The sequence below is a fragment of the Rhincodon typus genome, chromosome 40 (assembly GCF_021869965.1).
Source record: "Rhincodon typus isolate 14 chromosome 40, sRhiTyp1.1, whole genome shotgun sequence".
NCBI lineage: Eukaryota > Metazoa > Chordata > Chondrichthyes > Orectolobiformes > Rhincodontidae > Rhincodon > Rhincodon typus.
The window spans coordinates 3,392,100-3,403,049 of NC_063371.1; the positions used below are offsets into that span (position 1 = coordinate 3,392,100).

At 53.7% G+C, this 10,950-nt stretch overlaps 1 protein-coding gene across 1 annotated transcript in view; it reads right to left on the reverse strand.

The window, feature by feature from the left end:
- The window catches only part of LOC109926390 (dedicator of cytokinesis protein 5-like), an 11,415-nt gene extending 759 nt beyond the window's left edge, over positions 1-10,656 (reverse strand). Inside the window, exons 1-8 of the mRNA XM_048618730.1 lie at positions 10,584-10,656; positions 9,495-9,589; positions 8,820-8,898; positions 7,731-7,831; positions 7,216-7,274; positions 3,634-3,782; positions 2,640-2,725; positions 521-677 (exon numbers count right to left, since the gene is read on the reverse strand). Coding sequence (XP_048474687.1) covers positions 521-677; positions 2,640-2,725; positions 3,634-3,782; positions 7,216-7,274; positions 7,731-7,831; positions 8,820-8,898; positions 9,495-9,589; positions 10,584-10,643 — 786 coding nt within the window. The 5' untranslated portion in view covers positions 10,644-10,656. The remainder of the gene's footprint in view (positions 1-520; positions 678-2,639; positions 2,726-3,633; positions 3,783-7,215; positions 7,275-7,730; positions 7,832-8,819; positions 8,899-9,494; positions 9,590-10,583) is intronic.
- Between the last annotated feature and the right edge of the window lie 294 nt (positions 10,657-10,950).

Sequence of the window (10,950 nt, forward strand, 5' to 3'; positions counted from 1 at the left end):
AACAGCAGTGTGTACCATCTACAAGATGCACTGCAGCAACTCACCAATGAAAGCACCTTCCAAGCTGGGAACCGTCCAGAAAGAGTCAATAGATGTGGAGCTGGAAAAAGCAGGGCCGGTCAGGCAGCATCCGAGGAGCTGGGGAGACAATGTTCCGATCCGAGACGTGGGCTTTCCTGCTCCTCGGCTGCTGCCTGGCCTGCTGTGCTTTTCCAGCTCCACATTTAATGACTGTTGTCCTTAGTGGCTCCAAGCGGCTAAAATCCATCTGGAAGCGTTACCTCTCAACGTTTTTTTTTTAAAGGAATCGGACATTGGTTTGGGGGATGCAGACTCTCCTCAACCAAACGCGGAGAGAAACAGGCTTTCAGATTCAGCCCCGGGCCTTCCCCAAGTTCAGTCAGGTGAGCTCGCCAACGTTCAGAACGTGGGCCGTCTCCCTCCGGATGCATCCAGGTGGGATCTTTGAGAGGGCCGCCCGCGACCCCTGCCAAACCCCTGCCCCGCTCAGGGCTCTTACCAAGACGTTGACCGTGCAGCACATCTGGTTCTCCTTGCTCTCGTCGTGCATAATGGTCCGGTAGTCCAGAAGGTTCTCCAGGAGGCTGCTCACTAGCAGAACGAAGGCCTCTCCCGACGTCGCAAGGTACCTGTGCTGCCTGCAGTGCTCCAGCAAGCTGAGGAAAGACCCCCACCCCCCCAACAAAACCGTCACTGCGACGTGGGACTCTCAGGAGGAACCACTCCACCCGCGCACAACCCATCTCCCCACTCCCCTCCCACAATATGGCTGAACAACATGGGGCCGGGTGGGAAACGGGGTGTGCTGCATTGCCAGAGGGGTGGAACGTAGAGCACTGGAACAGGAGGAGGCCATTCGGCCCTGCCCCGCCATTCAATCCGATCCTGGGCTGATCGTCCAACTCAGTCCCGTGTACCCCGCTTTCACCCCTTATCCCTAACAACTCCTGCTTGAAAACATTCAGTGTTTTCACGGTGCACGGAGGCTCAGTGGTTAGCACGGCTGCCTCACGGCGCCAGGGACCCGGGTTTGATTCCACCCTCAGGGTGACTGTCTGTGTAGGGTTTCCTCCGGGTGCTCCGGTTTGCTCCCACAGTCCAAACTTGTCCAGGTTAAGGTGGATTGGCCGTGATAAATTACCCATAGTGCCCAGGGATGTGCAGGTTAGGGTGGATTGGCCATGCTAAATTACCCATAGTGCACAGGGATGTACAGGTTAGGGTGGATTGGCCGTGATAAATTACCCATAGTGCCCAGGGATGAGTAGGTTAGGGTGGATTGGCCATGCTAAATTACCCATCGTGCCCAGGGATGTGCAGGTTAGGGTGGATTGGCCATGCTAAATTACCCATCGTGCCCAGGGATGTGCAGGTTAGGGTGGATTGGCCATGGGGAATGCAGGGCTACAGGGATAGGGCAGGGGAAATGAGTCAGGTTTGGATGCGCTTCGGAGGCTCAGTGCGAACCTGTTGGGCCGATTGGCCTGTTTCCACACAGTAGGGGTTCTATGTTTTGCCCTCAACTGCTTTCTGTGGCAGAGGCTCCCCACTCTCCGGGCGAAGACATTTCTCCTCATCTCAGTCCTTTCCCGTGTCCTTTCAACCGTGACTCCCTGGGTCTGGGCTTCCCCTACCTCCCGGTCATCAGGAACGTCCTTTACCCTGTCTAGCCCCTGCTAGATTTTCTGTGTGATCCCCCCCTCATTTTTTTAAACTCCAGTGAATACAATCCTAACCTGATCCGGTCTCTCTTTATCCATCAGTCTGTGCTATCCCAGGGAATCAGCCTGGGAAACCCTTCGCTGGTCTCCCTCCATCGCCAGAGCCCCCTCCCCTCAGATGAGGAGACCCCCAAACCTCCTACACACACAATACTCCAGGGTGCGGTCTCTCCGTGTCCAACTGCAGAGAGACATCCCTGCTCCTGTTCTCCAATCCTCTCGCCACCAAGGGGCCCAACATCCCATTGACCTTCCTCAGCTCCCTCCCACTGCTCCTGGTGTAGGAGAAACACCCAGCTCTCGTTGTACCTCCCCCTATTTCCCCAATCGATCGCCGCAGGGAAAATAATCCCCCTTTCTGGTTGTGCTCCTAAAGTCGATAGCCTCACGTCGATCCCCATTAAACTGCATCTACCTTCCATTTGCCCGCTCACTCGATGTGCCCCAAACACACTGCGGCATCCCCCCAGGGAGCTCACCCCAACTGTCGCCAGGGCAACCAGGCAAGGCCACAAACTAGGGACCAACCAGATTCACCCACATCCCAATTCAGTGAATTCGACATGTGTACGGCAAGCAGGAAGGGGGTCACGGACCATCACCATGGTCCCAGAGCCCCTATGGTCATGGTGTTTGCTACGCAGCAAGATCCCAGGAACTGCACTGTTTCTCTGCTGGGCTCCTGCAGGCCTGAGGCCTATCCCACTGAGTCATGTTAAGCCTCCATCACAACCATGCAGTGTGTAGACAGTGCCCACTCCCTCAGCACTGACCCTCCGACAGTGCCCGCTCCCTCAGTGCTGACCCTCCGACAGTGCGGCGCTCCCTCAGCACTGACCCTCCGACAGTGCCCGCTCTCTCTGCGCTGACCCTCTGATATTTGGGTTGAAGACTTACATTCTCTCCAGAATGACCTTGTACTGTTCGTCTCCCCGTCCTCCTTCCACCTCTTGGTCCAGTTTTGTGATGAGCTCGTTCTCAAACTGAAAATAAAAATTTACTTCCTATCATTGATGAGCCAAGGCCCAGTTTGTCCCATTTTTTTGATCCACCTTGAGCATCCACAGGAGCGTTCAGGAATCCATTTTGCCTTTCTGTGCCCTGCCCTCATCCAGATTCCTGGGTAAGCGATGCTCCACTGCCTATTCGGCAACATTGGCATCACAGCTGGCTCTAACCATGCCCCTTGCACTGCCTCCAGTCCACGGGGAAGGTGCCCAGGAATGAGGACCCGAAGCTCATTTCCCGTACCCTCGGCCCAAGGTTTGGGCTTGCCCCGGTGCATGCTTGGAAGATTGGGGGCATCGACGAGAAGGTGGAGTGGGCGCACGTTCTCCAAATGAGCCTCTGCGTAGAATGGCGGGGGTGGTGGCGTGTTTGATCCAATGGAGGGCCGCGTTTGGAACCGTCACCCCTAGAGGGCGGCAGAGGCTATTTTCGAGCCGGGTCGTTGGATAGATCTGTGCTGGATGGTTGGCGTTGAGGGTTGTCGCGGAAGCGAATCGGGTCAGCCGTGATGGCTTCCAGCAGGATCAAGGGGCTGAATGGCCTCCTCTTATCTTGTGGTATATCTCCCAGGCGGTGTCAAACCACATGCTCGCAATCGTATCAATTGTGACAGTAGAACGACCCCATTCTCCACATGAAGCTCAACATTAGCCCCGACACTTATGTGCCTCAGGAATGTAATGCTTGCAATGTTATAGTTTGTTGTCAGAAGTCTCTGTTGAATCCTTCAATACCACGTCATGCGCATCTAGTTTACGGTGTTATGGGAAATAACGTGAGCAATGTGGCTTCACTTGGTGGGGGGGCCCACGCCATTCTAGCTCTTAACCTGTACCCTACCCACCCCGTCCTGTTTGACCCCCCCCCCTTCCCTGCTGCTTACCATGTGAAATGAGTAGTTCACACTGTATTCACACTGCATCATGTCGAAGAAGATGGGGATGGTAGCTCTTCGGAGCTCGGGCTCGGGAACCAGGGTCATCTCCAGGATCGGTCCAACCATTCCCGGGATAAACTTGATCTTGTGGGGACCTGGAAGGCAGCGCAGAGTCCCATCAGCAAACACACGCTCTGGAAGCAGGAATGCTGAATTCTGAGCGCGGAATTCCCCGGTGGAATTCTGAGGGGCGGGTGACAAGATAGGATTTGAACAGTTTGGAACGGAAGCTCGCTCTGCCATTAACACCTACAGTGGGTCCATGCTTTGTCACCTCTCTATGACCATTGACACTCCCTCAGTCTGTACCATGTGTGGTCGCTGATCCCCCTCGCCCTTTGACCTTACCCAGAACCCTTCCCATCTGTTCCACAGAACCGTCCCGCCTTTTATCAACAACGTCCCCTTTTTTTTTCACCCCACAACCACCACCCACTTCAGTCCCAAAGAAAACTCAGCCAGGGCCCGAAAAGTCAATTGCATTTCTCTCTCCATGGTTGTCCCCTGACCTGCTGAGTTTCTCCACCACTCTCAGAGTCATGCGGCATGGAAACAGGCCCTTCAGACCAACCCGTCCATGCCGACCAGATATCCTAAACTAAATCTAGTCCCATTTGCCAGCATTTGGCCCCTATCCCTCTAAACCCTTCCTATTCCTGTACCCAGCCAGATGCCTTTTAAATGCTGTAATTGTACCAGCCTCCACCACTTCCTCTGGCAGCTCGTTCCATACACCCACCACCCTCTGTGTGAAAAAGTTACCCCTCAGGTCCCTTTCAAATCTTTCCCCTCTCATCTTAAACCTATGCCCCTCTAGTTTTGGACTCCCCCACCCTGTGGGGAAAGACCTTGGCTATTCACCCTATCCATGCCCCTCATGATTTTATAAACCTCTATAAGGTCACCCCCTCAGCCTCCAACACTCCAGGGAAAATAGTCCCAGCCTATTCAGCCTCTCCCTGTAGCTCAAACCCTCCAACCCTGGCAAAATCTTTTCTGAACCCATTCAAGTTTAACAACATCCTTCCTATAGCAGGGAGACCAGAACTGAACGCAGTATTCCAAAAGTGGCCCTAACCAATGTCCTGTACAGCTGCAACATGACCCTCCCAACTCCTATACTCAATGCACTGACCAATAAAGGCAAGCGTACCAAACACCTTCTTCACCGCCCTGTCTACCTGCAACTCCACTTTCAAGGAATTATGAACCCGCATCCCAAGGTCTCTTAGTTCAGCAACACTCCCCAGGACCTTACCATTAAGTGTATAAGTCCTGCCCTGATATGCCTTTCCAAAATGCAACACCATATTTATCGAAATTAAACTCCACCTGCTACTCCTTGACCCATCTGATCCAGATCCTGTTGTACTCTGAGATAACCAGTCCCCTACATCACCAATTTTGGCATCATCTACAAACAGGGTGGCATGGTGGCGCAGTGGTTAGCATGGCTGTCTCACTGCGCCAGGGACACGGGTTCAATTCCACCCTCGGGCGACTGTCTGTATGGAGTGTGTGCATTCTCTCCGTGTCTGTGTGGGTTTCCTCTGGGTGCTCCGGTTTCCTCCCACAGTCCACAGGGTGGATTGGCCGTGCTAAATTACCCATAGTGCCCAGGGATGTGCGAGATAGGGTGGATTGGCCATGGGAAATTGTCCTGTAGTGTTCAGGGATTTGTACATTGGGTGGGTTATAGGAGGATGGGTCTTGGGGGGGTGCTCTAAGGGTCAGTGTGAACTTGTTGGGCCGAAGGGCCTGTTTCCACACTGTAGGGATTCTATTCTATTCTAAACTTTCTAACCGCACCTCCTACGTTCACATTCACCTTGTTTATACAAACGACCTGCTTTAACGTGGGATGGGCTGCTGTTTCGGGGTAAGACGCCAAAGATTACGCACACCCCCTTGCGCTCCACTGCGTTCGAAAGATTCAAACTGGTCGTGATTTCGATTCACCAAGACTCGACCTCAAAACAAAGTCATTCCGCTATACCTCCTTTGGGCTCACTCCCAATTCAGATCATCCCTCTGTGAATAGAATCCTATGCCATGCCTATCCCGGGTTTTCCGATCCGTCCTTTGACCAAACCCAATCCCGTTTTCTCCCGGCCGTGTTGAGTTCCAATCAGCCTGCCCCACCTCCCTACCTGGTATGGTGCGTACGGAGAGGAGTTGGGACAGCTTATTAAAAAAAATGTTATGTTTTCTTGCAAGGGAAACTAAACTGGAACGGGAAATTTTCCTTTTCAGAAACAGGGCGATTGGAGAGAGCACATCTGGATTACAGTGTGCGGTGCCGGCCTCCTCATTTAAGGAAGGATGTTAATGCATTGAAATAATTCAGGGAAGGTTTATCAGAGCTATTGTGTAATGAGGGAAGATTGGGCAGGGCTAGTTTGGTAGGGGTTTAGAAAAGTGAGAGGTAGCTTATCGAGTTATAGAGCTGTACAGCCTGGAAACGGACCCTACGGTCCAACTTGTTCATGCCGACCCGATATCCTAAATTAATCTCCTCACCCTTTGCCAGCATTTGGCCCATCTCTCTCTAAACCCTTCCTACTCACGTACCCATCCATAAATGTTGTCATTGTACCAGCCTCCACCACTTCCTCTGCCAGCTCGTTCCATACACGCACCACCCTCTGAAAAAGTTGCCCCTCTTGCCCCTTTTAAATCTTACCCCTCTCTCACCTTAAACCTATGTTCCTCTAGTTTTGGACTCCCCTACCCTGGGGGAGTCTATTCACCCTATCCATGCCCTTCATGATTTTGTAAACCTCTGTAGGGTCCCCCCCCTCAGCCTCCAACGCTCCAGGGAAAATAGCCCCAGCCTCTCCCTGTAGCTCAAACCCTCCAACGTCCCTTGTGAATCTTTTCACAAGTTGAACAACATCCTTCCTGCAGTTGATGGAAACGCAGAAAGATTCGGAGGGAACGTGACTCGGTGAATGGGGAAGAGGGTTTTTACCTCAAGTGGGAGGGGTCGCAGTTTAAAACTTAAGTGTCACCTGTTCGAGGCTGAGACGGGGAGAGAGAGAGGAAGGCGACTGAGCAAATCTTGAGATTTTCTTCCACCAAACACAGCGGAAGCAGAGAGTTTGGACGTTTGTTTAAGGCCGAGGTAGAGATTTTATTTTTCAATCGGGAAGGGAATAATTGGGGTGGGGTCAAGGCAGGAATTGAGGAAGATCAGATCAACATTGGAATGGAGTAGCAGGATCGTTCGGCCGAATGGACACCTGTTTTGTGATTTCCTATGCAGGAAGGCAGCAGGTACATGGGAACACCACCCTCTGCAAGTTCACCCTCCGAGCCCCTCACTGTCCCCGACTTGGAAATATATCGGCCGTTCCTTCAGCGTCGCTGGGTCAGAATCCTGGAACTCCCTCCCTGAGGGCACCGTGTGGGGGTCCCTACACCACATGGAATGCAGCGGCTCACCCCCACCTTCTCAAGGGGGCGCAGTTCACTCGCCGGGCCCTCCCTTCGAAGGGTGTATGGTACAGATTGAAACTTAAGACTTACCGAGATTGTACCACATATCCCGAACCTGGAAACCAATTGTTTTTCGCATGTCCCCGTATCTACAGGGAGAGACCGAGAGAATAAACATTACAGCACAGCGTTAAGAACACAGTAAAGCTCCGTCTACACTGTCCCCCCATCAAACACACCCAGGACAGGGACAGCATGGGGTTAGATACAGAGTAAAGCTCCCTCTACACTGTCCCCCATCAAACACTCCCAGGACAGGGACAGCACGGGGTTAGATACAGAGTAAAGCTCCCTCTACGCTGTCGCCCCATCAAACACTCCCAGGACAGGGGCAGCACGGGGTTAGATACAGAGTAAAGCTCCCTCTACATTGTCGCCCCATCACACACTCCCAGGACAGGGACAGCACGGGGTTAGATACAGAATGACAAATGACAAACAGTTTGACATGGAGTTGTCTTGGAGTCTGCGTGTGACCCCTATGTGACCCTCGCGAGCCGTGACGGATGCACGGAGATATCAGCCAATGCCGAGCCGGTCCTTACTTGTCAACAATCTTCTGGCGCTTTTCCACGGAGAAGGTTTCCAGCTGCAGCGGGTCCTGGACCAGGAACGCCACTCCCAGGTGGAAGTAATTGTTCCAGAGCTGCAAGGCGAAGGGCGGGGAAATTATTCGATTCCGGAGACTGGGATAGTCACCCCGTCTGCCCGCGAAGGCTGCGTGGTGAGCCGGCAGGGACGCGAAGGGCCGAGTGGCCTGGATTTGACGGGAGACGTCCGAGATCCCGGGGGAGCGCGGTCGGAGTTTGGAGTCTGAAGGGGATTGAGCCGAGCGGGTACAAACGGAGCATGGTGTGTGGGGAAACGGTTTATCTAAGTATGTTATTACCTTATGTATTATCTTATTGTTTCAATTATTTCCCAATGATATTATCTGATAATTTATCTAATCTGCAGATAAATAATCTGGCCCAGGTTCCTGAGGGCGATCTACGTGTATAATGCAGCTTTAAGAGCAGGTCAGAGACGAGGGACCCTGCTGTGAGGAACTCCCCTCCTGAATCCCTAGAGCCTATCCACTGAGGACTAGGCACAAGCTTGGGATGTTGTAGAATGCTCCTCACTGGCCTGGATGAAATGAATGTGGAATCTCTAGTGCAGGGCTGCGTAACGGCCATTGCAATTGCAGTAAATTCTGCTGCGGTAAGCGCTACCGATTGAATTGGGGGGGCGGGGGGCGTAGTTCGATGAGTTAGAGTTATAACCATCTGGTTAAAATATTCCCGCCACCTGCCGAAACCTTGTTTCCAAGTCCAAATTCCCACGGGGGAGGTGTATGGCGATGCAGGGCGGAAAAGAACGTTCGGAAATGGAGGCGTTGCTGTAATGTGCATCAACGCGGCAGTCACCTTTTGCGCACAGCAAGATCCCAGCAACACGACGGCGAGCAGAGGTGTGCCGTCTCGCACGACGGACACTGGCGGTGGAAATGTCGTTGGGATAGCCTGCATTGAGATAGCACCGGGGAGAGGTGGGAGGGAGGATGACCCGCCAATCAAAGCGCCCCGCAAACTTCTTTGCTTGGGGGCAAAATCCTCTTACCACCCCCCCACAACCGAGAGACCGCGACTCACCTGCAGCTCGAAGTTCGCCGGGTCGAGGAAGCGTTTAGTGAGCACGACTGAAAACTGAGTGATGGCGCGGAGGAAGACCCTGCGGGGAGACGGGGAATAAGAAACGTCACCCCAGGCACGTCTTCAGCCTCGCCGCAAACAAGAAAAGGGGGCGCTTGGGCCTTTAGAAACCCCTTGAGGAAGCTGGGAGACCTGTCTCGCAACCATCAGGACATATGCAAGAATGCCAAATTCCAAACCAACCCAAGTCGATGCTGATTGGGCGAGGTATTGCTGCGGAGAGGGTTCCGGGTCCCCCCCATCCCCCGACCGGCTGGGCGTGGCTTCAAGTCAGCCATATTCCTCTGAGCTGGGTTTCTCTCAGAGCTGATGGCCTGCTCGGGGATCATTGGGCAAATATCACCCAGACAATTTGCCTTTGGGATTTGCGAACGCCATTCGAAGGAAATGGCCATCGGAGCGTGGGGTTGGTGGACAACACCTTCCCAGTTTTCTCCCGCGTTGGTTTGCGTGGGGTCTGGAAAGAGTTCCTGGGCGGGTCAGAGAGGCCAGGGGGCAGCCAAGGGTGGTGGGGGGGGGGGTGGGGGGGGGGCGCAAGGAACCTCAGCGGTCCCAGACCGACGTTCCATGATCGGACTCCACACCCTCTCCCTTCTCCCTTGGGATCATCCCGACCTGTTCTGCACCATGTTCATCACCATCCAGTCCTTTGGATACACTGCCTTCCCGATGAGATCCTTAAACATGATAAATGTCTCCATCAGGAAGTCCTGGGGAGAAGAACGAAATGGAGGTCAAAGGATGAAGGAAAAGGGGTGGCCACTTAGGCATCGACGCTCCGAAAATCACTGAGGAGATTCGGAGTCAGAAACGTTTAGGAATTAGAACTACGCAAGCTGTGAAATGGGGATCACTCGTTGTGCCTCCTGAGCAGACTCCCTCTGTTGGTACAAGCGCATTTGCCAGCTACGAGTCGACAAACCACGTAGCGTGATTTTCGACGCAATTAGGAGCACCCCCCCCAGTCAGTCAGTCCCTTCACCCGCCCAGGAACCGAACAAGAAGCCCCCTTCACGTCAGTGCCACCTCCAGACATTCGTGTCAGATGACACATATAAAAAGAAAAGACTTGGGAAGGAAATGCACCGTCTTTGCCGGGCCTGGGTCCTACTCCAGACCCCGCAGCGATGTAGTGGGCTCTTAATCATCTTCTGAAATGGCCCAGGATGCCACTCAAGAAGGGAAGTGGTGGTTTGGTGGGGGGAGGGGTGGAAACGGGCATCAGAGAGAAGCCCTCTGCAAGGAGGGCACACGTCCTTGAGAGAAGAATAACATGGATTTCTATAGCACCCTTTCACCTCCAGGGTGCAGTTGGAGACCCCCCCTCTGCCAGCAACCTGGGCATAGCAAGATTCCACAAAGTGTAGAGGAGCTCACCGAGGACAGCAGGGACACCTCTGCCAACGTCCTACCCACTCGGGACATCCTCCTAAGTGCCCTTGGAAGGATGAGGTTCCTCGAATCAAGTGCCTAACTCCCTTGTTGAGGGGAGGGGGGTTCATTTTCTTGAAAAAGGTGAAATGAGGTTAGGAAGCAGGCAGAGCCGCAACAGGGGAGTCCTAAAAGTTGAACTCTGTCAAATTTGAACCCCTGCCCTTATCAGTGGCCAATTCTGGCTCCATGGAGGGGTCAGAGATGGGCCAAATGCCATCCGCCTGCTTTATTGAGGCATGATGGGTAGAGGGGGGTGAGGTCATTACTTACAATGATGTCATGGCGCGTCTTGAAGATGTCGATGTAGTGCGCGTAATGGTGGTTGTCCATCTGGTTCAAAATGGCGATCATGCAGGCGACAAACGGGCCCTGTAGGGGGATCCAGAGGGGGAGGTCAACCTCACGGAAACTCCGACGGTGGATCCGGGGAAAGGCACTTCCCGGTGACCAGTGACGGAAGGTCGGGGCGGGGGGAGGAGGTGGGATGGTTCCGTCTCCCGTCCGTTTGCGTTACCCTCCCCCTACCCCCCCCAACCCACCCTGCCCAGTGTCGGCCATATTGGCGAGGGGGGCAAACTGGGTGGTGTCGAACACAAATCCGACTTGCAGGGGAACTAGACCTGTGGGGGGGGGGGGG